The sequence below is a fragment of the Dendrobates tinctorius genome, unplaced genomic scaffold (assembly GCF_039654945.1).
Source record: "Dendrobates tinctorius isolate UK_male_01 unplaced genomic scaffold, ASM3965494v1 ptg000126l, whole genome shotgun sequence".
NCBI lineage: Eukaryota > Metazoa > Chordata > Amphibia > Anura > Dendrobatidae > Dendrobates > Dendrobates tinctorius.
In genome coordinates, this window is record NW_027361794.1 from 2,777,553 (window position 1) to 2,804,072 (window position 26,520).

A 26,520-nucleotide genomic window follows, 5' to 3' on the forward strand; every position below is an offset into this window, starting at 1 on the left:
ACTAGATCCTTATACAGGAGTATAATGAGGCCTCACTGTACAGGAGAGACCGGAGCGAGGAGCAGGGGCCTGATCACAAGAGCTGACAATCTGAGGAGAGAGCAATGCTGAATAACAGTCTACACTGCGTCACTAGATCCTTATACAGGAGTATAATGAGGCCTCACTGTACAGGAGAGACCGGAGCGAGGAGCAGGGGCCTGATCACAGGAGCTGACAATCTGAGGAAACAGCAATGCTGAATAACAGTCTACACTGCGTCACTAGATCCTTATACAGGAGTATAATGAGGCCTCACTGTACAGGAGAGACCGGAGCGAGGAGCAGGGGCCTGATCACAGGAGCTGACAATCTGAGGACACAGCAATGCTGAATAACCGTCTACACTGCGTCACTAGATCCTTATACAGGAGTATAATGAGGCCTCACTGTACAGGAGAGACCGGAGCGAGGAGCAGGGGCCTGATCACAGGAGCTGACAATCTGAGGAAACAGCAATGCTGAATAACAGTCTACACTGCGTCACTAGATCCTTATACAGGAGTATAATGAGGCCTCACTGTACAGGAGAGACCGGAGCGAGGAGCCGGGGCCTGATCACAAGAGCTGACAATCTGAGGAGAGAGCAATGCTGAATAACCGTCTACACTGCGTCACTAGATCCTTATACAGGTGGAGAAGGAGGCCTCACTGTACAGGCAAAGACTTAGAATAAGGACTGTGGAAAACGGATTTCTATTTAAAAAAGAGCCAAAAGAGCCGGCTCTTTATGGTGAGCGGAGCCGAATGAGCCGGATCACTAAAAAGAGCCGAACTTCCAATCACTACTACGGCCCTGATCATGTGACCCCTGACTCCTCCCCTCCTGTGACATCTTCACAGGTCCTGTGCGCACAGAGCAGCCATATATGTGGAGTGCGGCTCTGCAGGTTAGTGATGGGCATTCTTGCTCTTCTTGCTCCTTTCACCTCTTTTCTCCCTCCTTTCCCTTCATTATAAAGCCTGGGCCTCATTATACAGCTGTACAGGGGTCTAGTGAAGGCTTTTTAGCCCTTTCCTCAGACTGTAGCTCCTGGGATCAGGCCCTCCCTCCTGTCCCTTCACTATAAAGCCTGGGCCTCATTTTACAGCTGTACTGGGGTCTAGTTAAGGCTTTTTAGCCCTTTCCTCAGACTGTAGCTCCTGAGATCAGGCCCTCACTCCAGTTGGGTCGCCCTCACACCCAGGGCAGCAGGGTACCCGGTACCGGGCCGGTGTCAGGGGGAATGTGTCACAGCAGCAGTGACCCAGTCCGTGGCCCTGGGCGCCCAATATCGGTGATGTTAATGGTGTTAAAGTTTATTTGAATAGTTCGTGACGCCACCCGTGGTGTTTGGCAAGGGAGATGGTAAGCCAATGCTGTGTGCAGATCTGCTGGGACTGATGGTGTGGTGCAGCAAAGATGGTATAGCTCCCCACAGGTGGAGCTGTATTCCCAGGGCAGTGTAGGTGCAATGGATGAGGAGAGGCGCAGAGTGGTATAGATGCTGGTACCCAGATATAGCGGTGCTGAAGGTGTTAACAGCAAATGAATGGAGGACACCAAAGCTTGCAGTTTCAAAGCTTTACTCACAGTTCGTGGTACCCACTGGTGCCTGCATCTGTGCCGTGTCCTCCGGGGTAGAGACTCAATCAATCTCCCGGGCAAGTCAGGGTTCTCCTCTCCAACACTCTGCCAACATGTACCTCTCCTAAACGACTCCTCTATTGCGCCTTTAAGTGTGAAGAGCTCCAGTACCGTAGTTCTCTTGAATTCCTCCTGTCAGATGTTCCTAGAACCTTACTTGTATGACAGACAGCTGTAGCCTCTACCAGGGACTCCCTTCTCAGAAGTCCTGGCTCTCTATCCAGTTGCTGTTGTGTCCCAAGTCTTTGATGGGAGTAGTGCATTTACAGCCAACTACTCCACCGGTGTCTGCTGCAGAACCATAAGTGTCCATACAACCTCGGGGACCGGGCCCCGACCTTGCGCTGAGAACTTATAGGCAGGGTTCCTCTTCCAACCCACAACTCCTCTCCTACTCCTTCGTTCTGCGCTGTTCCTTCTCTCTCTTATGGAAGCTTAGGTTGCAGGTCTACGTCTTTCTCCTTCTCTTCTCTTTCCCGTGCCAGCTGGCACAGATCACTGAGGCATCTGCAGCACTCTTTCTAAACTAAACTGAAACTGAACTAAAAACTAACTTCAGAACTGAACTTCTCTGGGACTCACCCTAGACTGACCTACACTTCTTCACTTTCCCCCTATTTTATACTAACTCCACCCACCTCCCAGCACATCTCGTGTTACGAAGCAGGGTTCCACGAATTGTGCTCTGCTACCCCCAGCCTGAAGCTGCTAGGCGGACCTACTGAACTATCCTGTGTGTGGGATGCAGGTGTTGGAGTGTGGAAAGGCGTTCCCAACTTACCTAGTTGGTGGGGCACTACAACTTAGGAGAAGGTGCGGTACCTATGTGGCGACTGAGCCTCAGGGGCGCCACACAGTCCCTTCACTATAAAGCCTGGGCCTCATTATACAGCTGTAGAGGGGTCTAGTGAAGGCTTTTTAGCCCTTTCCTCAGACTGTAGCTTCTGGGATCAGGCCCTCACTCCAGTCCTTTCACTATAAAGCCTGGGTCACATTATACAGCTGTGCAGGGGCCTAGTGAAGGCTTTTTAGCCCTTTCCTCAGACTGTAGCTCCTGGGATCAGGCCCTCACTCCAGTCCCTTCACTATAAAGCCTGAGCCTCATTATGCAGCTGTACAGGGGTCTAGTGAGGGCTTTTTAGCCCTTTCCTCAGACTGTAGCTCCTGGGATCAGGCCCTCACTCCAGTCCCTTCGCTATAAAGCCTGGGCCTCATTATACAGCTGTACAGGGGTCTAGTGAAGGCTTTTTAGCCCTTTCCTCAGACTGCAGCTCCTGGGAACAGGCCCTCCAGTCCTTTCACTATAAAGCCTAGGCCTCATTATACAGCTGTACAGGGGTCTAGTGAAGGCTTTTTAGCCCTTTCCTCAGACTATAGCTCCTGGGAACAGGCCCTCACTCCAGTCCCTTCACTATAAAGCCTGGGTCACCCTCCCAGGGCTGTGGGGTACTCGGTACCGGGCCGGTGTCAAGTGGGATGTGTCACAGCAGCATTGACCCGGTCCGTGGCCCTGGGCGCCCAAGTCTTGGGGGAAATGTAATGGTGTAATGGAATAGTTCGTCATGCCACCTGTGGTGTTTGGCATGCAAGATGTTAAGCTAACGCTGCGTGCAGATCCTCTGGGGCTTATGGTGAGCTTCAGCATAGATTTTGTAGCTCCCCACAGGTGAAGCTGTAACCCCAGGGCAGTGTATTGGCGCAGGCGTGTGAGGAATGTTGGTACCCAGATGTAGCAGTGCTGGCGGCGTTGGCGCACAATTGAATGGAAGACACCAGGGCTTGTAGTTCCAAAGCTTTACTCACAGTTCGTGGTACACACTGGTGCCTGCCTCTGTGCCGTGTCCTCCGGGGCAGAGACTCAATCAATCTCCCGGGCCAGTCAGGCTTCTCCTCTCCAACACTCGGCCAACATGTACCTTTCCTGAACGACTCCTCTATTGCGCCTTTTAGTGTGAAGAGCTCCAGTACCGTGGTACTCTGAAGTTCATCCTGTCACATGTTCCTAACAACTCTACTTGTATGACAGACAGCTGTAGCCTCTCTCGGGGACTCCTTTCTCCAGAGTCCTGGCTCTCTATTATTCAGTTGCTGTTGTGTCCCAAGTCTTGGATAGGAGTAGTGCATTTACAGCCAACTACTCCACCGGTATCTGCTGCAGAACCATAAGTGTCCATACAACCTCGGGGACCGGGCCTCGGCCTTGCGCTGAGAACCTATAGGCAGGGTTCCTCTTCCAACCCACAACTCCTCTCTGTTCTCCTACTCCTTCGTTCCGCGCTATGCCTTCTCTCTCTTAAGAAAGCTTAGGTTGCAGTTCTACGTCTTTCTCTTTCTGTTCCTTTCCTGTGCCAGCTGGCTCAGATCACTGAAGCAGTGTCTGTCTCTCTCTCTCTCTCTCGACTGACCTGTCATTCTAAGGCTGAGTTCACACGTGGCGTTTTTTTCGCGTTTCCGCGGCGGTTTTAACCGCGAAAAATAAGCATCCCATGCATTCCTATGGGATTCCGCAATGCTGTGCTAATGCTGTTTTTACCGCGGCGGAATCGCTTTGCGGTAAAAACCGCAGCATGCTCATTAATTTGCGGAATCGCGGCGATCCCGCACCCATAGGAATGCATTGTTCCGCTTACTTTCCGCATGTGGCTGTGCACACCATGCGGAAAGTAAGCAGAACATTTGCGGATGGTACCCACGGTCCAGAGGGGAGGAGACTGTCCTCCGGGCTTTGGGTACCATACCCCTGTAAAAAATAGAATTTTAAAAATAAAAAATATTGTTATTCTCACCCTCCGACGTCCCGCGCAGTCTTTCCGCTTCTCTTCACGCTCCCGTTCCCAGTAGTCCTTTGCGAAAATGCCCGCGATGGCGTCCGTTCTCGCGGGATCGCGAAGTCTCGCGGTCATTAGCGCGACGTCATCGCGAATTACCGCGAGACGTCGCGATCCCGCGAGAACTGACGTCATCGCGGGCATTTTCGCAAAGGATTACTGGGAACGCCTGCGTGGGACGTCGGAGGGTAAGAATAACACCATTTTTTTAATTTTTTTTTACAATTTATCTTTTACTACTGATGCTGCATAGGCGGCCTCAGTAGTAAAAAGTTGGTCACACTCGTCAAACAATCTGTCAATCAGTTCTCCAAGCGATGCTACAGATCGCTTGGAGAACGCTAGCATTTTGCAAGCTAATTACGCTTGCAAAATGCTAGTTTTTCCGTGGGAAAATCGCGGGAATTTAAAATGCGATTTTCCCGCGGACTGGAATTCCGGAATTCTCGCGGTAATTTCCGCGAGAGTTCCGGTACGTGTGCACTTAGCCTAAACCTTTCCCAGCACATCTCGTGTTACGAAGCAAGGACCCACGAAAGGTGCTCTGCTACCCGCTAAGCGTGGGGTGTCGGGTGCAGGTGTTGGAGTGTGGAAAGGAGTTCCCAACTTACCTAGGTGGTGGGGCCCTACACCTTAGGAGAAGGTGCAGTACCTCTGTGGCGACTGAGCCTCAGGGGCGCCACACGACCACAACAAGCGGCGGATACCGCGTTACACAACGCACCAGGCTCTACTCTACTAAAACCGGTATGTTCTGAACCTCTGACACCAGCGCTACATCTTTAATGCGGACATATCTTTATATCACAGATACAACTTGTAACAGGGAGCACAGCGGATGCTCCATGGCACACAGTGCCTCTCTGACTTAAAGGCATGGACACACTTTTTTTAAGATCATACAATCAACCTCAACTCATACCTCTGTCCTAGCCACATCGGTCACTCGCTCTATCTGTGCATTACAGATACAATTTACCATGGAAAATCTGGCAGGTACCTCACTGCATACAGTGCCTCTCTGACTTAAAGGTATGCATTAAAATTACCTCATATCTTCAAAAGTTGAGTGTCAAGTTTCTGTATCACAGACACTATTATTAGGCATGTAAGTATCATAGTATGGGGCGGCCTAGTTACTATCGTGTACTTGGGTGCAGAGGGGCATTAAGCCGAACTCTGTCCCACCTTCTTAGATGCCATGTTTTCAGCAAGTGGTTAAACTGACAGGGTTTTTGTTGCAGCCGCTCCTGTGCCGTCCCTGCAGTGTACATCTATGTTCTAAGGCCCAAAAGAGTTAATTTTTTTTAAACAATTGTTTATTGTGTGGAAAAATTATAATTTGTCTTCTGCTTTTTCCATGTTTTTTCTTTTTACAAGAATTGTTGGAACCAATTTTTTTTTAGAAACATTTTAGTATCTGGGTTTTTTTCTGTTTTTTCTTATAATATAGGAAAACCTAAGGCCAAAAATAATCCCCATAAAACACTGTACATGGAGACTTTGGGAGCAGCTCATTTCTGTCTGCTGTGTTTGTGGAAACAAAAAATCTTTTCTAAAAGCCTCAAACTTCTGTGTGTGACTCAGACCTGAGATCTAACGTGATAGAAGATTACAGTGCGGGGAAGACGGGAACCTTCATATAGACGGCCGGTGGGGATGGAGTCAGTGACGGACTCTGGCCAAATATGTTTCTAGAGCCGTAGTAGAAGATGAAGATGTCGTCCTCATCATGAAGTAGTTATTTCTCCTGTCCCGTGTAATGAATATCTCCTGCAGTATTGCTAATGCCGATTCCAGTGTCGGGAAATGAGACGAGAATTAGCGTTATGGAAGATGAGTCTATGAGGAACGTATTCAGCTGCCGACTCCGAGGGAGAAACTGCTTGTTGTCTGTGGCCTAAATATATAGGTTTTATTAGTAGATGTAAAGAGGGAAACTAAATACTGTAAAATAATAAATCTCATATGTTTCCCTGATTATCTCCAGTAATTGTATTATTACACAGGATTTTATGATGTTACATCGGCTCATCTTCTCATTCAGGTCTCTACAATATCGGATCCTCTCAGTGAAGATCTATATAAGAGAATTTTCCTGATTTACCCATCAAGGATCAATATGGACAGAGACAAGATGGCGGAGAGGATATTACACCTCACCCTAGAGATCCTCTTCCGGCTTACTGGAGAGGTGAGAAATTCTGATGACGTCACATTACATCATTCTTATCTATGGGAATAACAGATGGACAGAACTGGAGAGGTGAGGACTCTGGAAATGTCTGTAGTGAGATTTATTAATGTGTCTCTCCATAACCAGGATTACACAGTAGTGAAGAAGACCTCTAATGAGCGCTGTCAGGTCCCAGTGTCTGAGGGATGGGGAAGACCCCTGAGTCCAATCACAGGTCCCCCACCTCACCCCCTGATGCATGAGAACATCAATGACCAGAAGATCCTAGAACTCACCTACAAGATGATTGAGCTGCTGACTGGAGAGGTGACACTGCTGGGAATGCTGGGACATTATACAGTAACGCTATGAAGGGATCGGGCGATTGACGGTATCATTGTATGTGTCAGGTTCCTATAAGGTGTCAGGATGTCGCTGTCTATTTCTCCATGGAGGAGTGGGAGTATTTAGAAGGACAGAAAGATCTGTACAAGAACGTCATGATGGAGGTTCCCCAGCCCCTCACATCACCAGGTAATAGACAGGACTAAATACACACGGCCTATAATTATCTGTATGTAAAGAATGAATTCAGTCCCTGTATGTATTTCCTCCAGATCTATCCAGTAAGAGGACAACACCAGAGAGATGTCCCCATCCTCTTCTTCCACAGGACTGTAAACAAGAAGATCCCAATGTTCCTCAGGATCATCAGGTAGATGGAGAGAAGGTGTCATGAGATCTCCCCTATGATGTGTAGACGGCTGTGAAGGTCTTGTGCTCAGTCTTGTTTTATCCACCAGTATTGTATATTTTATACTTGTGTAATGAGAACGGTGGAGATGGCAGGATTAGAGCTGATCATAGATGTCACTTCTCCATCTGTCTGTGACTTTTACAATATTTGTTTCAGGGTGAAGATCTGACCCATATTAATACTACAGAGACATATGTGAGGGGTGATGAGCGGTGTAAAGAGGAGATTCCTACAGATAACCGCCCAGGTGAGTAGTAACCACTAAATACAGAGAAGTCACAGATTCTTCTTAGTCACTGGCAGTGGCTGCTTTATCGGTGGTGTGGTCCGGCCGTATCACAATTGTGTGACCACCATTTCGCCTTTAGACCACAATATTCTCCTCCTTCTGAAAATGTTAAAATTACTTAGTGAAATTGTGAAAGTGGCTGATCGTTACGTTTTCAAATCTGTAACAAGAAGATCCCAATGATCCTCAGGTAGATGCAAAGAAGGTGCCATGAGATCTCTCCTATGATGTGTAGACTGCTGTGAAGGTCTTATGTTCAGTCTTGTTTTATCCACCAGTATTATATGTTTTATACTTGTGTAATGAGAACGGTGTTTACAGTCCTGTGGAAGATCTTCACCTTGAAACAAATATTGTAAATGTCACAGACAGATGGAGAAGTCCCATCTATGATCAGCTCTAATCCTGCCATCTCCACCGTTCTCATTACACAAGTATAAAACATATAATACTGGTGGATAAAACAAGACTGAGCACAAGACCTTCACAGCCGTCTACACATCATAGGGGAGATCTCATGACACCTTCTCTCCATCTACCTGAGGATCATTGGGATCTTCTTGTTTCAGGGTGAAGATCTGACCCATATTAATACTACAGAGACATACACTCACTGGCCACTTTATTAGGTACACCATGCTAGTAACGGGTTGGACCCCCTTTTGCCTTCAGAACTGCCTCAATTCTTCGTGGCAGAGATTCAACAAGGTGCTGGAAGCATTCCTCAGAGATTTTGGACCATATTGACATGATGGCATCACACAGTTGGCGCAGATTTGTCGGCTGCACATCCCTGATGCGAATCTCCCGTTCCACCACATCCCAAAGATGCTCTATTGGATTGAGATCTGGTGACTGAGGAGGCCATTTGAGTACAGTGAACTCATTGTCATGTTCAAGAAACCAATCTGAGATGATTCGAGCTTTATGACATGGCGCATTATCCTGCTGAAAGTAGCCATCAGATGTTGGGTACATTGTGGTCATAAAGGGATGGACATGGTCAGCAACAATACTCAGGTAGGCTGTGGCGTTGCAACGATGCTCAATTGGTACCAAGGGGCCCAAAGAGTGCCAAGAAAAAATTCCCCACACCATGGCACCACCACCACCAGCCTGAACTGTTGATACAAGGCAGGATGGATCCATGCTTTCATGTTGTTTACGCCAAATTCTGACCCTACCATCCGAATGTCGCAGCAGAAATCGAGACTCATCAGACCAGGCAACGTTTGTCCAATCTTCTACTGTCCAATTTCGATGAGCTTGTGCAAATTGTAGCCTCAGTTTCCTGTTCTTAGCTGAGAGGAGTGGTACCCAGTGTGGTCTTCTGCTGCTGTAGCCCATCTGCCTCAAAGTTCGACGCACTGTGCGTTCAGAGATGCTCTTCTGCCTACCTTGGTTGTAACGGGTGGCAATTTGAGTCACTGTTGCCTTTCTATCAGCTCGAACCAGTCTGCCCATTCTCCTCTGACCTCTGGCATCAACAAGGCATTTCCGGCCACAGAACTGCCGCTCACTGGATTTTTTTTCTTTTTCGGACCATTCTCTGTAAACCCTAGAGATGGTTGTGCGTGAAAATCCCAGTAGATCAGCAGTTTCTGAAATACTCAGACCAGCCCTTCTGGCACCAACAATCATGCCACGTTCAAAGGCACTCAAATCACCTTTCTTCCCCATACTGATGCTCGGTTTGAACTGCAGGAGATTGTCTTGACCATGTCTACATGCCTAAATGCACTGAGTTGCCGCCATGTGATTGGCTGATTAGAAATTAAGTCTTAACACACAGTTGGACAGGTGTACGTAATAAAGTGGCCAGTGAGTGTATGTGAAGAGTGATGAGCGGTGTTTAGAGGAGATTCCTACATATGACAATCTCTCATTCTTTAATCTTCTGGTCATGATTTATAGTAGCTTGAATGGTCCATCATTTTATTTATTTTACTCATTTATATAGCGCCATTAATTCCACAGCACTTTATAAACATTATTTGCACTGTTCCTGATGAGGCTCACAATCTAGAATCCCTATCAGTACGTCTTTGGAATGTGTGAGGAAACCGGAGTACCCGGAGGAAACCCAAGCAAACATGGAGAGAACATACAAATTCCATGCAGATGTAGTCCTTGGTTCAACCAGGACCACAGCGCTGCAAGGCTGCAGTGTTAACCACTGAGCCACCGTGCCGCCCACCATAAATGAGTGCAACTCTGGTTTACTGATGGAGTTCTCCACTCGTACATACGTTGTTGTTGGGGATGTAACTTTTTTTATTCTATGTCTATTTTTACCTGTTCATTCTGTATGATAGTTTGATTGTGGTGGGATTGTCCTGCGTCGCTAATGTGAGTCTGTAACTCCCTGCTAGTCCTGGTGATGAAATCTGTCTTGTGGTTGTTGTTTAATCTGTATTTGTAGTTTTCAGTTAATGAGATTCTCGTGCTCTGGGGCGGGGCTGTGGGCAGAGATTTATGTGCTGCTCTGCTTACATATGTATCTGTATTGGCTTATGACAGGTGACTGATCCCTCAGTGACCTGCCCCCCATTTTTAAATAATACATATAATAGTATTGATATTATTGTTGATAATACCTATAATATTGTGGCTATTATGAGGCTTAGAAAATATTTTTTTACATCCAGCAAAATGTCACCAGCGGCGCCTGTCCAGTATAATCTATCTCTTACTTATAGATGCTACTGCGCAGGCGCCGCCATCGCCAGTCACATTTTGCTGGATGTAATTTTTTTCAAAGGGCTCATTCCCACTTGCGATAAAAAAAAAAAATCAGACTGAATTCAGACCAATATTATTCTATGATTGTATCTTCATCTGCGTTTTTTTTTTTTTTTCCGGATCGGCTCACGATCGGACTGGAATAAAATCGCAGCATGCTATGATTGTAAGGGTGGTTTCACATTAGCGCTTTTTAAGCGCACGCACGGCCGGGGGTAGCTCCGCCCCCGAGCCGGCTCTCTGCCCGGCGTGCCCGCCCCTTGCTTGTAGCGCCGCCTCCTAGCGCACAGCGGCGCCTGCGATCGGCGCACCCTATCTTTAGCATAGGGTGCGCAGATCGTGCGCAGGCCGTGCGCTAGTTGCGCTTTGACCTGCGCTGCGCACTTTTGACGGTGCGCCGTGCGCGCCAAAATCCGAAAAGTTTGATTTTGGAGCACACGGCGCACCATCAAAAGTGCGCAGCGCAGGTTAAAGCGCAACTAGCGCACGGCCTGCGCACGATCTGCGCACCCTATGCTAAAGATAGGGTGCGCCGCTGTGCGCTAGGAGGCGGCGCTACAAGCAAGGGGCGGGCACGCCGGGCAGAGAGCCGGCTCGGGGGCGGAGCTACCCCGGCCGTGCGTGCGCTTAAAAAGCGCTAATGTGAAACCACCCTAATCTGAATTCGGATCGCATCCTGCAATAGAAGTCAATGGGTGCGAGAGAAAAATCACACAGCACTCAGACCATGCGACTGCTGTCCAAATTTTACACACCGATCGCATTTGAAAAGCCAGCAATTCATATGTGGGTACAGTACAATCACACTGACAGGTTAGAATAGATATATACACATAGAATACATAGATATACATGTCAGTGACACACACACATATATGTATTTATATTACATAGAAGAAAAGCCGGTAATTCAGCAGCCGCAGTAGTGTAAAATCACTGCAGGAGCCGACAGGATAAAAGAGATGGATTACATACAGTAAATAAATATAGAATAGGCAGATATATAGACAAATACAATTAGTACAGTGTGTATATATATATATATATATATATATTATACATATTCATATAAGTATATATTCCGTGTATATATCTTTTCTACTTTAACCTATAAAAAATGCATGACACGCGTATGACAATTGTATTACACTCGTCCAACTTTCCTGCATCAAAATCGGCCCGATTTTAAAATCGCTATTGTGTCTCCAGGCTAAGCCTCACAATAGCCACAATATTTTAGGCATTATCAACAATAATATCAACGCTATTATTTGCATTATGTAAAAATGGGGGGCAGGTCACTGAAAAATCAGTGACCTGTCATAAGCCAATACAATTGCATATGTAATCAGAGCGACACATAAAGCCCCGCCCACAGACCACCCACAGCCCCACCCCGAAGCACGAGAATCTCATTAACTGAAAACTACAAATACAGATTAAACAACAACCACAAGACGGATTTCATCAACCAAGGTATCATTGTAATCAGTATAACGGCGCCGACCTGACAGTGTCTGTAGATTACTGTGCACAATTCTGCTGACAGTTTCCCTTTAAGACATCACAGCTCTGCACTATTATACACAGTTCTCTTTAAATGCCTAATATTTCTTCTTGAAGCTCATCTGACAGAAAATATTGGACCTTACGATAGTTTAGATTGTGAAGTCACCGAGCCCCATACTCTAATTACCCCAGAGAGGTTTCACCACTTGCTACTCATTTATTACTGATTAAGACTGTTGAGTTTTACCATTTCAGTAGATGTGTTATTATCACAACCCTGTCAGCACCGGCGACTTGCCGCGGCTGAACAGGGTAACTCACCCGCCGCTTTGAGGGAGCCCGAGGTCTGGCGCTGCGTAGGAGTTCAGGCAGATGAGACCTGAGAGCCGTGGTGAGTCGGGATGCTGAGGTATCTGCTAGCAGCAGGACCTGCGGTCATGTGACCGAGCGTCACAGGAGGAGGCGGGGTTACCGCGGAGCACTGCTGGGAGACGGCTGTCCCGGGAGTATGCAGCGGTGGCTCCAGAGGATAAACTCAGTTCAGACAAAACAGAGGGTCATGCACGGAGAGTGCGGCGCAGTACAGAAGGGGCAGGCAGGGGGAGGTCAGGACATAGCCAAGGGGTCATACAAAGAGATGGCAGCGCAGTACAGAAGGGGCAGGCAGAACTCTGGGACAGGGACAGAACCAGATCAGAACCAGACAAACGTAAAGTAGCACAGGCACAAAGCACCGGCACAACACGGTCACACACACTCGGCCAAAGGTCAAAGTATAAGCGACGAGGAATGACCCCACAATGAGGCTATAAGAAGCCTCCCAGAATCCCAGAGTGAGGACATCCAGATTAACCCTAGAACTTCCTAATCCCACAAACTCAGCAAACCATGACCGTTATTGTCTATAGTCACAGTTTTTGATTACAATAGCTTGTGTCAAAAATACTCTAATTTAACCTCTTCCCGCAGCCAGTTTTGTGTTTCTAATCGGACCCCATTTTTAAAATCTGACGTGTGTCACTTTATGTGGTCATAACTTTGGAATTATTCACAAAGGATAATAGGAAACAAATGGACCTTAGACAATAATTTGTACCGTATTTTTTGCTTTATAAGACGCTCCGGATTATAAGACGCACCACAAATTTTGAGGAGAAAAATAGGAAAAAACGTTTATTTAATAAAATGGTGGTGCCTCTTATAATCCAGGTGTCTTATTGCTTACCGGGGGTGGTGGCTGCTGTGAAGTGGGGTCTCAGGGTCGCTGCTGGAGGAGGCAGGATTGGGGTGATACTGCAGGCCACAGGAAGGGATGAGAGGGTGCTCCGATGTGCAGCGCGCTGCCAAGGGGGCTCGTGCAGCGCGCTGCCAGGGGGCTCGTGCAGCGCGCTGCCAGGGGGGCTCGTGCTGCTACCAGGGGGGCTTGTGCTGCTGCCAGGGGGGCTTGTGCTGCTGCCAGGGGGGGTTTGTGCTGCTGCCAGGGGGGCTCGTGCTGCTACCAGGGGGGCTCGTGCTGCTACCAGGGGGGCTCGTGCTGCTACCAGGGGGGCTCGTGCTGCTGCCAGGGGGGGTTTGTGCTGCTGCCAGGGGGGGTTTGTGCTGCTGCCAGGGGGGCTCATGCTGCTGGAGGGGGGCTGTACTGCTGCCAGGGGGGCTCGTGCTGCTACCTGGGGGCTGTACTGCTGCCAGGGGGGGCTCATGCTGCTACCAGGGGGGGCTTGCGCTGCTGCCAGGGGGGTCTGTGCAGTAGCCCGGGGCTCTGCCCACATTTACCGGGTGTCTGTCGGCGCTGTGGGTGTCTCCGGGTGCCCAGCTGTGTCTCCACATGCCCAGCGGTGTCTCCGGTTCCAATCCCGGGGCTCTGGCGACATTTTGTGACAGGCCAGAGCCCCGGGGCTCCCTCTCGGTTCCCTTGTTTTGGGCTCCGGCAATATGGCGGCCGCTGCCGGGGGCGGCGCATGCGCTGATGTGATCTCGGGACTGAGTTCTCGACAGATGAGATTTCAGCGAGATCTGTCCCGAGATCACCATCAGCGCATGCGCTGCCCCCGGCGGCGACCGCCATTTTGCCGGAGCCAAAACAGGGAGCGGGGTTGTCAGAAATCATACTCACCCTCTGCAGCCCCCCTGCTTGTTCCATGTTCTCAGCGCTGCTCTTCCTTCCTGATTCAGCGGTCACGTGGTACCGCTTATTAAACTAATGAATATGCGCATATTTAATGAGCGGTAAAACGTGAGCGCTGAAGCAGGAAGAGAGCAGCGCGCTGAGAACATGGAACATGCAGGGGGGCTGCGCTGCAGAGACAAGCGCCAGGACCGGGTGAGTATGAACGGGGGGGGGGGGGTCACTCTGCTGTCTTGTGTCCTCTGCAGTGACATTCAGGTCAGAGGGCGCGATTGCCCGCTGCCTGCACAGTCACTGCAGAGCCCGCAACGCTGATGAGCAGGGGGGCAGCGACGGAGGTGAGTATACAGTGTTTTTTTTTTTTTTTTTGTAACGGAGTCAGCGGCTGCAGCAAAACTGAGGCCACTCACTGTGCAGCAAAACTGGGGCCACTCACTGTGCAGCATAACTGGGGCCACTCACTGTGCAGCATAACTGGGGCCACTCACTGTGCAGCATAACTGGGGCCACTCACTGTGCAGCATAACTGGGGCCACTCACTGTGCAGCATAGCTGGGGCCACTCACTGTGCAGCATAGCTGGGGCCACTCACTGTGCAGCATAACTGGGGCCACTCACTGTGCCGGATAACTGGGGCCAGAGGAAGCAAAGGAAAGAGTTGTCTCAGGAGATTAGAAAGAAAATTAGACCATCTCCAAGCAGCTTCATGTTCCTGTGACTACAGTTGCACATATTTAATATTCATGGGACTGTAGCCAACCTCCTTGGACGTGGCCGCAGGAGTAAAATTGATGACAAATCAAAGAGACGAATAATACGAATGGTAACAAAAGAGCCCAGAAAAGCTTCTAAACAGATTAAAGGTGAACTTCAAGCTCAAGAACATCAGTGTCAGATCGCACCATCCATAGTTGTATGAGCCAAAGTGGACTTCATGGGAGAAGACCAAGGTGGACACTATTGTTGAAAAAGTTAAAAAAAAAAAAAGCCAGACTGGAATTTGCCAAACTACATGTTGACAGGATATAAAGCTTGGGAAAATGTCCTATGGACAGATTAGACAAAAATTGAACGTTTTGGCAAGGCACATCAGCTCTATGTTCACATATCAAGAAAAGAACACTGTCCCTACTGTGAAACATGGAGGAGGCTCTGTTATGTTCTGGGGCTGCTTTGCTGCATCTGGTGCAGGGTATCTAGAATCTGTGCAGGGTACAATAAAATCTCAAGACTGTCAAGGGATTCTAGAGAGAAATGTGCGCTGCACAGTGTCAGAAAGCTTGGTAACAGTCGCAGGTCATGGGTCTTGCAAAAGGATAATAACCCAAAACACACAGCTAAAAACGCTCAAGAATGGCTAAGAGGAAAACATTGGACTATTCTGCAGTGGCCTTCTTTGAGCCCTGACCTAAATCCTATGGAGCATCTTTGGAAAGAGCTGAATCATGTCTGGAAAAGGTAACCTTCAAACACGAGACAACTGGAGCAGTTTGCTCTTGAGGAGTGGGACAAAATACCTGTCGAGAGGTGCAGAAGTCTAATTGACAGTTACAGGAATCGTTTGATTGCAGTGATTGCCTCAAAAGGTTGAGCAACAAAATATTAAGTTAAGGATACCATCATTTCTGTCCAGGCCTATTTCATGAGTTTTACTATTATATATATTTTTTTTAATTCTGTGGAAGCATGGTTGAAAAGCAATGTGTGACTTTGATTTGTTTTCTTTTTATAGATTTATTTATTATTACTTTTGTCAGATTCAAGTTATTTCTGTGACCATTTTGGGATTTTTTGCCATTAAATGAGGGGTATCAACAATTTTGACAACAAGTGTAGGCGGAGTGAATATTTTGACTCCACAAACACTTTTCAGAAATTAACACGCAGTGGATGTTGGAGAGTGAAAAGTTCACATGTGCCATTTTATTATCCAACACATGGTGTCCAGAATGTGCTCCAGGAGACACACACCGCAAATTAAGTGGATTCTTCTCACTATAATATTGCTAAATACAGGGATCCTAAATGTTGTTTAAGCGCACTGCAAGACTCAGAAGTGAGAGCGGATTTTGCTGGATTGGTTTATAGAAACCCTGTTGCTTTCAACAGCCTTTGAGCCACTAATAGTGTGGGAACCTCTGTTTTATTCAGTCGCCATGACAGCACGGGGACAGGAAACCTACAGACATAAAAAGGGCGGCCCTCTCTCCCGCTTCAATTGGTTTCCTGTCCCTGACAGGGGACCCTGCAGACATACCTGAAGCAGGAGCACCGTCTTAGCAGTCATGGATGCCCGGGCCTGGCGGCCGATTCAGGCAGTGGGGGAACTGTCGATGTAGGCGGTGCAGCTGTAGGTGGCCTCCAGGGGGAGCGTCCACTACAGGAGGGCCCGCGCCGCTACCGGGTAAGTAAAAACCCGGTTCCCTTTCCTTCGTCCTTCACCTCGCCGGGCCCGGGGGTGAGCGCTGTCCTTCTCTACCGGGTGGCGCGCAGGCCCGGAGGTGTCCGCGCCATTACCGCCGCCTAATTCCCCTTCAGGGGGCGGCTGACGGCGTGCGGGCGCAGACTGATGACGCGGCCTGGGCGCGCTGCAGACCGCGGACCTGGCATCGCGGGCGCGCCTCTGGAGGGACGGACAGTGGCGGCGGGTGTGCATGTGGCGTCCGCCGGCTGGGGGAGGGGAGTGTCTCGCTGGGGATTCGGTCGGGGGGTGGAGGATGCGGGGAGGTGAAGTAGGTACCGGGCGCTGATGGAAGGCACCTGTGAGCCCCAGAGGGGGCGGTGCCAGGTCTATTTAAGGGCTCAGGTGACCGGGAGAGCTGCTTCTGGCCCTGTAGTAGCCCATAATGGCGTCTCAGGAGCAGCCAGAGCCTCTGGAAGAGACGCAGCCTCAGTCCTCAGAGAAGCCGGAGCAGCGTTCTAGCAGCAGCAGTCGTTCTGAGAAACACAAGTCTACTCAGAAGGCGAGACCTGAAAAGTCCATGAGCCGTAAGATTGTGGTGGCTCTGATGGCCCCCCCGCAGAACCCGGTACTGCGCTGTCGTATGCCAGGGTAAGTGAGCTTCAAGAAAGTTCAGTGGGTGATGATCTGTTCCCCTTATGTTCCCTCTCTCCCATTCTGCCAGGGGAGAAAGAGTTCGGGGAAAAGCAAGCACAGACAGTGTGCCGAGTGCGGAGTCCCCCTCCCGGACGGTCAGGGAAGGAATCTCTGTAGACCCTGTATTAACCACCTGGTCTCGGAAGAGACGGCTGACTTTTCCTCCAGTATAAGGGAGATAGTCAGGCAGGAACTTAGGAGTTCGGCTGGATTCCGGTCTCCGGGAAAACCTAGAGACAAGTCCCCTAGACCATTACTCTTAGTCTCCGATAGTGATTCGCACGAGCTAAGATCAGATTCATCATCATCATCATCGTCCTCGTCATCTGAGACCAGATCAGGACGTTCCTGTTTCCCACTGGAGCAGGTCAATCATCTAATAAAGGCGGTAAATACTACAATGGGAATTGAGGTAACCCCAACAGAGAAGTCAGTACAGGATTCTATGTTTCGGGGTTTGGACCGAAAAAATCGAAGGTCATGCCCTCTAATAGACAAAGTTAATGCTCTTATCACTAGAGAATGGAAAAAAAACTGAGAGGAAGGGCTCCCTACCTCTGGCCTTTAAGAGAAGGTATCCTTTCAAGGAGACAGATTCAGCATCATGGGATAAAGCCCCAAGATTGGATGTGGCTATAGCAAAGGCTTGCAAAACGACTTCTCTTCCCTTTGAGGATCTGGGTAGCTTAATAGACCCTTTGGATAGGAAGGCCGATGCTTTTCTCAAGGGAACCTGGGAGACATCAGCTGGAGCCCTTCGACCAGCAATTGCGGCCACATGCACCGCCAGATCCCTAACGGTTTGGTTAGACCAGCTAGAAGGACAGATAAGGGATAAAGTCCCGAGACAGGACATTCTTTCCTCCCTCTCTACAGCTCAAGGAGCAGCGGCCTTCCTCTCGGATGCATCGGCGGACTCAGTGAAATTGGCAGCCAGATCCGCGGCCCTCTCCAATGCGGCCCGCAGAGCCTTATGGCTTAAATGTTGGCTGGGTGATTTGCAGGCCAGATCTAAATTATGCGGTGTCCCGTGTGAGGGAACTTACTTGTTTGGCAAAGTTCTGGACGAACTGTTGGAGAAGGCAGGCGATAGCAAGAAACGCTTCCCATATTTGGGTAGACCGCCTTTCAGAAGTGGCTCCTACAGAAGGTGGTTTGATCGTAGACGACCCTCCAGAGAAAGATCTAGATATGACACCAGGAGAAGAGGTAGGGGGTATATGTTTAACACCCCTCGTGACCGTAATGATCCCAAATGACTGGGAGGAAGGTTGCTGTCCTTCTACCCGGCCTGTTCGCATATCTCAAGTAGTCCTTGGATACGGAGCATCATCAGAACGGGACTAAGATTCGAGTTCCAGCAGACTCCGGGCGACAAGTTTATCCTAACTCCCATCCTTTCTTCACCCACAGAACAGAAGGCGTTGGAGGCGGAGATCTACGATCTTCTCCGGAAAGGTGTATTGATTAAAGTTCCTGAGCCACAAAGAGGTAAGGGGTTTTACTCCCCTCTCTTTCTAGTCAGGAAGCCGGATGGCTCTTATCGTACCATAATTAATCTCAAATGCCTTAATAAATTCATCAAAATCTACGCTTTCAAAATGGAGTCTGTAAAATCGGCGATTAAACTACTGTTCGGGGGGTGCTTTATGGTAGTCGACCTTAAAGATGCCTATTATCATGTTCCGATACATGCAGAACATCAGCAGTTCTTAAGGGTAGCCGTCTCGCTGGAAGGAAAAATAAGCCATTTTCAGTATACAGCACTTCCCTTTGGGGTGGTGGTGGCTCCCCGGGTCTTTACAAAATTAATGGCAGAGGTTATGGCCCATCTGCATGAACAAAACATTCTTGTAGTTCCCTATCTAGACGATCTCATGATTGTGGGGAACTGAGTCTCATTGTGCCACCCAATTAGGGAAGGTAATAGCCAGCTTCCAAAATCTGGGTTGGATCATTAACTTTAAAAAATCACGACTACAACCCACGAAAGTACAATTCCTAGGCCTTACTATAGACTCTGATTTACAGGAATGTCGATTACCAGAGTCTAAGGTTCTGAAAACTCAACATCACATACGTAGGGTAATGGATAATCCGTCAATTACCCTTAGAGGGGCTATGTCACTTTTAGGCTCTCTTACGGCATGCATTCCGGCAGTACTCTGGGCACAACTCCACACAAGAACCCTACAGTGGGACATCCTACACAACACCCATCGGCTTGAGGGTTGCCTCGAGGCTAGAGTCACCTTATCTGATGTTACTGTTCAGTCCCTTCATTGGTGGTCCCTGGGCTCGAATCTGCGTAGGGGTGTCCCTTGGATAAACCGAATCTCCCGAATTTTAACCACAGACGCTAGCCCCAGAGGTTGTGGGGGGCTCATATGGGGGATAACTGGGTCCAGGGAGTATGGTCTCCGCCCGAACAAAGTTTCTCCTCTAACCTTAAAGAGTTGCTAGCAGTAGAGCGGGCAGTGAATGCTTTCCTTGTGTCCCTACAGGGCGAACACGTCAGAGTATTCTCAGACAACCAAGTAACTGTAGCCTACATTAACCACCAGGGGGGAATCTCCGGTCCAGACCCTTAATGGATGTAGCAAATTGTATTTTCCAGATCGCCGAACTACACCTCCTATCCCTCACAGCTCTACACATAAAGGGAAAGCAAAATCTAACAGCCGACTTCTTAAGTCGCAACAGGCTCAAACAGGGAGAATGGACACTAAAAAAAGCCATCTTTGGATCGTGCACAGGTGGGGGCTTCCAGAGATAGACTTGTTCGCCAGCAGAAGGAACAGTCAACTCCCTCTGTTCTTCTCTCTGGATCCCAGAGAAAACCCGTACGCAGTGGACGCTTTCCTGGTTCAGTGGAGCTTCGGACTAGCATACGCCTTCCCCCCTCTGGGTCTGATTCCGATGGTGCTAAGGAAAATCCGAGAGGACAGGGCCAGGGTTATCTTGATAGCCCCATTCTGGCCCAGGAGGGCATGGTTTCCTTGGCTGAGGGAGATGTCTGTATCCCAGCCATGGATTCTCCCCGAGCTCCCGGACCTTTTATCCCAGGGTCCAGTATATCACCCACGAGTCTCCAATTTACATCTAGCGGCATGGAGCTTGAGGGGGAACTGTTAAGGGGAAGAGGCTTTTCCCAGAGGCTAGTCAATACCCTCCTAAAAAGTAGGAAAGCCTCCACAACAGATATCTATGCTAGAGTCTGGAAAAGGTTTTTAGCAGTGTCAGGAGCGGAAGTCGGTCAAAGAATCCGAATTGATCAGATTCTGGAGTTTCTTCAAAAGGGATTGGAGATGGGTCTAGCCACGAATACACTTAGAGTCCAGGTCTCGGCGCTAGGGGCTTTTTACAACTGCAACTTAGCGAGCAATTACTGGGTGGCAAGATTCATTAAAGCAGCAGCAAGATCCAGACCCATCGTTAAAGACAGGCTGGTCCCATGAGACCTCAACCTTGTTTTATCAGCTCTGACAGAGCCTCCCTTTGAGCCCATTAATTCCATTCCCATAAAGATCCTATCATTTAAAACTGCCCTGTTGGTGGCCCTAACGTCAGCTAGGAGGGTTAGTGACTTGCAGGCCCTCTCTAGGATACCTCCATACACTCAGTTCACAGATGATAGGGTCACCTTAAAACCAGACCCCTTATATCTACCCAAAGTCGCCTCAAAATTCCACAGGCTTCAGGAAATAGTCCTCCCATCCTTCTACCCGAACCCCTCTAACCCAACCGAGCAGAAGCTCCATTTCCTCGATGTGAAACGGTGTCTCCATAGTTACATTTCAGCCACGGAGCCATGGAAAAAAGACAATGCCCTATTTGTATCGTTCCAGGGAGCTAGGAAAGGACTTAGAGTGTCCAAGAACACCCTAGCTAGGTGGATTAGGGAGGCTATCTCTTTTGCTTATACAGCAGGTGGACTGGAGATTCCGGAAGGCATAAGAGCGCACTCTACTCGGGCCATGGCAACATCCTGGGCAGATCGGAAGTATCCATCGATGACATACGTAAGGCAGCCACATGGTCCTCTCCATCAACTTTTTTCAACCACTATAGACTAGACTTAGGCGGGTCCACCGACCTCACGTTCGGGAGAAAGGTGCTGTAAATCTCTCGTGGTGCTGTCATGGCAACTGAATAAATGCTCAGCTACTTACCGGTAGCGGTGTTTTTAAGGAGCCCATGACAGCACCTTCACATTCCCTCCCTCTGCTTTCACATATTGGGTCAGCACCTTTACTTTATTTAAAAAATTAGTCACAGTAGTAGAGACATGTAGTTGACCGTACATATTTAAGTTGCTACTAACCAGGGAGGTCCTCTCATGCTCTGTAATCCAACTGAAGCTGGAGAGAGGGCCGCCCTTTTTATGTCTATAGGTTTCCTGTCCCCGAAGGGCGGATCCCCTCTCTCATGGTGCTGTCATGGGCTCCTGAAACACACCGCTACCGGTAAGTAGCTGAGCATTTTCCATTGATAGATGATGGACCTGAGTGGAGACTTGGTTTTTGTGAGATGAGAATTGTTATTATTTACACCTACATAACATTATTTTTCTTTTTATTCGATATTTGGGAGGTAGAATAAACAAACAGTTGAACACCACACACTACTGGATCATCCGACAATGTTTTCTATTAGACTGTGAACTGTCATTGTTTTTTACATAGCTTGCCGTTTTTATGGACAATTTAAGTAGAAGTGTTCAAAAATATAAAACTAAAGGATATTTTATTAAAAACTAATAATTGTTTATATCTTAGCAGATGACTGTACCAGGAGATCAGAGGGACAGCTGACATCTTCAGCTTTTAAATCTGATGATCTTGAGATCCCACAGGATACAACTGAAGTCATTGCTATTACTACAGATACACCATCATCCATTCACAGCAAAGATCTGTCATCTGATCCTATGAAACAGGTCCTGTCTTCTGATTTATTACCGACTACTAAGAAAAATCAAAGTCACAAAAGAGGCATTAAAAAACAAACTGCTCCTAAAGCAAAGAATTCATTTTCATGTTCAGAATGTGGGAAATGTTTTGACAGGAATGGACATCTTGATATACACCTTAGAACCCACACAGGGGAGAAGCCTTTTTCATGTTCAGAATGTGGGAAATGTTTTACCCAGAAAGGGAATCTTGTTATACACCAAATAACTCACACAGGGGAGAAGCCTTTTTCCTGTTCAGAATGTGGGAAATGTTTTGCATATATATCAGCTTGTGTTAAGCACCAGAGAGCTCACTCAGGGAAGAAGCCTTTTTCCTGTTCAGAATGTGGAAAATGTTTTTACCAGAAATCACATCTTGTTAGTCACCAGAAAACTCATACAGGGGAGAAGCTTTTTTCCTGTTCAGAATGTGGAAAATGTTATTACCAGAAATCACATCTTGTTAGTCACCAGAAAACTCATACAGGGGAGAAGCTTTTTTCCTGTTCAGAATGTGGAAAATGTTTTTACCAGAAATCACATCTTATTCGTCACCAGAAAACTCACAGAGGGGAGAAGCCATTTTCCTGTTCAAAATGTGGGAAATGTTTTTACAAGAAATCATATCTTATTCGTCACCAGAAAACTCACGCAGGGGAGAAGCCTTTTTCCTGTTCAGAATGTGGGAAATGTTTTAACCAGAAATCACATCTTGTTAGTCACCAGAAAACTCACACAGGGGAGAAGCCTTTTTCCTGTTCAGAATGTGGGAAATGTTTTGCATATGTATCAGCTTGTGTTAAGCACCAGAGAGCTCACTCAGGGGAGAAGCCTTTTTCCTGTTCAGAATGTGGAAAATGTTTTTCCCAGAAATCATATCTTGTTCTGCACCAGAATACTCACACAGGGCAGAAGCCTTTTTCCTGTTCAGAATGTGAGAAATGTTTTAACCAGAAATCACATCTTATTCGTCACCAGAAAACTCACGCAGGGGAGAAGCCTTTTTCCTGTTCAGAATGTGGGAAATGTTTTAACCAGAAATCACATCTGGTTAGTCACCAGAAAACTCACACAGGGGAGAAGCCTTTTTCCTGTTCAGAATGTGGGAAATGTTTTGCATATGTATCAGCTTGTGTTAAGCACCAGAGAGCTCACTCAGGGGAGAAGCCTTTTTCCTGTTCAGAATGTGGAAAATGTTTTTCCCAGAAATCATATCTTGTTCTGCACCAGAATACTCACACAGGGCAGAAGCCTTTTTCCTGTTCAGAATGTGAGAAATGTTTTAACCAGAAATCACATCTTGTTAGTCACCAGAGAACTCACACAGGGGAGAAGCCTTTTTCCTGTTCAAAATGTGAGAAAAAATTTACTTGGAAATCAACTCTTAATAAACATCAGAGATGTCATATAGGGAAGAAGCCTTTTTTATGTTCATAATGTTTGAATAGTTTTAACCAAAATTGGGTCTTCTTAAATGGGTTGTCTCTTGTCATGTCTCATGTTCACTGACAAAAGGATAAAACTTAACTTTATTAATTCCAAATGTAAAACTATACCCATAATTCACCCCCTGAAGGTTAGCCAGAAGGTGACTAATAGAAAAAACATGTACCCCACATTTCAGTATATAGGATGAAGTGACATATACACACTCACCGAGCCTCTCATTTCTACGGGTTTCATTGTCCTCACCAAAGACGACTCATCAGGAGACTTTATTTAATATTGACCTATATTCAAGCGAGACTGGACAAAAAAAACTAAAATCATGTTATCCAAAACAGGAATAGAAAGTATGTGTAAATACAGTATAGTTAGTGTTTTTTCACCTATAGGGACTGCCCTAGTTTGGTATTGTAACAGCTGTCAATTAGTAGTGCAGACAAATTGTCCTAGACTAAACTCCGTTTTCAGACGGCCCAATATATACCACTTAGGGAAAACTTACCTGCTCCAAAGATCATTAGCAGCTTCTAACTAATGGCCATGCTGCGGTCTGTCAAGGAATGAGTGCAATATCCATAAAGACTAGAGATATGTGCAACCATAATATCTGGGAGATCTGTGCAATTATTTAGTATGAATATGGAAATGATCTCTGGAAGTTAAGTGTTCCCTGAGCGGTATATACTGTAGTTTCACATACTATCTATTCCTCATACTGGAGTGGCTTATAAACTTACGAAGAATATAGTTTGAAGTCTGGGATTTGCCAATATGTGACTAGTTTTCTGACTGTTTCGGATAACATGATACATGATTTTAGGGTTTTCTTCGTCTAGTCTCTCTTGAATATAGGTCAATATTAAATAGTCTCCTGATGAGTCGTCTTTGGTGAGGGCGACAAATCCCGTAGAGATGAGAGGCTTGGAGTGAGTGTGTATACATCCCCTCACCCTATATACTGAGACGTGGGGTATATGTTTTTTATATTAGTCACCTTCTGACTAACCTTCAGGGGGTGAATTATGGGTATAGTTTTACATTTGTAATTAATAAAGTTTAGTTTTATCCTTTTGTCAATGAATCTTCTAATCAACGGATAATTATATACATAAATATTTTTTTTTCTCAGTGAACTCATTCCTCATGCTTGGCCTCACATTAAAATAAAAACGCTCCTTTTCCGCTGTTGTACGACCTCTGCTTCAGTGGTGTTGAGACTCACTGCCCGGGGGCTTATGTGTGGTTGTTACATAACATGAGACCTGCGCCTAATCAGTGGCAGGTTCACGGTCCCCTTCTTTGGACGTATTGAACATCAGCAGGAAGCCAGGGCTGCGGCTGCTCTCTGACTTCCTCATGATGCCCGATTTTTCTGAAAGTGGGGACAGTGACACCAGCACTGATTGGGCAAAGGGCTCACGTGACGTAAAAACCTCAAAAGAGACTCAAGAACGCAACTGCTGACACCGCTGAAACGGTGCCAGCATGGGAGGTTTGTAGAAGTGTTTTTATTTTAACAAGACCAAACATGAGAAATGAGAAGGGGTAAAACATAAAAAATCCCACACAGAGAAAAGTCATTATCATATCTAGTGTGTGAGAAATGACTTACAGGAAAATCATATTTTATTCGGTCGTCCATGACCGCACCACCTGAGAGAGGGGATCCGCCCTCCAGGAACAGGAAATCCTACAGATACATAAGGGCGGCACCTCTCCCATGCATCAGTTGGTTTCCTGTTCCTGGAGTACAGGATTCCCTACAGATCTTGCCATCATGGATGAGGAATCCCCAGGCCGGCTGTCTGACTCAGGTAGCCGGGGGTCTCCTACCTCGGGCAGTGCGGAGTCCCCTGGAAGCGCCACGGTGGCCCGCGCAGGGTTCCACGTCAGTGTGCGGGGCAGGTGGGAGCGGGGTCCGGCGGATGCCCGTCTCCTGGGCCGGCGCCGGCAGGTAAGTATGGCCTCTCCTCCCCTGATCCCGGTCCTCGTTCTGGCCGGTGCGGTCCCCCTCAGCCTGGATCGCGGTCGGGGGCGTGCGGCTGCGCCTCGGTGGCGTCCGGGAGGGCGCTGTGTGTCGGGTGCCGCCATGGCGCTGGTGTCCTGCGCGTCCCCGTACCGGGGGGGGATGCGGCAGGGGGCGGGGCCGGTAGTGCTGGTGGTCTGCGCATCCTCGCCAAGCATCCGGACCGGAAGTGACGCGGCGGGGTCGGTGGCCTGCGCGTCCTCGCGCGCCTGTACCGGAAGTGACGCGGCGGGGGGGGCCAGCGGCGCCGGACCGGAAGTCGGGTGCCGGCGATTTTTCTCCCTCCCCGTGCGTTGCCGGGCGCGGTGGCGCGGCCGCCGGCAGAGCGGTAGGGGCGCGGCACGCAGAGGGAGGGACGATGGGGGAGAGGGGGCAAAAATCAGCACCTGGCCACGTCACCTGTGAACCCGGATTACCGGGGGGAAAAAGAGTACAGAGGCACTGACGAGCGGCTTCTGCTCAGATGCAGGATGGACGAGCAGGAAGCTCCCGTGCCCCAGCTGGACAAAGAGCAGGAACGTACCTCAGAGAGGTCACAAACCAGCTCCCAGCAAAAGAAGAAACTAATCCGGCCACAGAAGTTCCTCCAGGCCGAAGGATCCAGCTCGCCCCCCCCCCCCCCCGTGATTTGGTACCTACGCCTTCTGCTCAGGGTAAGAGATCTTCGTGAATGCACCCTGACGCAGTGTCCACCTTATGTTTTCCTCCTATAGGGAAAGAAATGTACTGACAAGGCAAAAAACAGGGAATGCGCCCTTTGCAAGTGCCCCTTGCCGGCTGCCTACCCTAAGAGGCTGTGCCAGTCATGCATATGGCAGACGGTAAAAAAAAAAAAAAAAAAAGGGGGGGGCGTAGTCCCAAAAAATTACAGGCATACTTCCTTACTCTGTCCCCCCTCCTGTAGG

At 48.2% G+C, this 26,520-nt stretch overlaps 1 protein-coding gene across 4 annotated transcripts; it reads left to right on the forward strand.

Annotated features, from left to right (window-relative positions):
* Window positions 1–820: 820 nt before the first annotated feature.
* On the forward strand, window positions 821–24,087 carry LOC141047229 (uncharacterized). 4 transcript variants are annotated; one of them, XM_073542187.1, is made up of 7 exons: window positions 821–929; window positions 6,542–6,688; window positions 6,818–6,997; window positions 7,081–7,204; window positions 7,288–7,385; window positions 7,584–7,674; window positions 21,968–24,087. In XM_073542187.1, the coding sequence occupies exons 1-7, from the start codon at window positions 909–911 to the stop codon at window positions 23,578–23,580; spliced, it is 2,274 nt and encodes a 757-aa protein (XP_073398288.1). In that variant the 5' UTR covers window positions 821–908; the 3' UTR covers window positions 23,581–24,087. The 4 variants fall into 4 exon arrangements, with proteins under 4 accessions (XP_073398288.1, XP_073398289.1, XP_073398290.1 ...); XM_073542188.1 differs by having other exon boundaries at window positions 21,971–24,087; XM_073542189.1 differs by lacking the exon at window positions 821–929 and adding an exon at window positions 960–1,387.
* The last annotated feature ends 2,433 nt before the right edge of the window (window positions 24,088–26,520 follow it).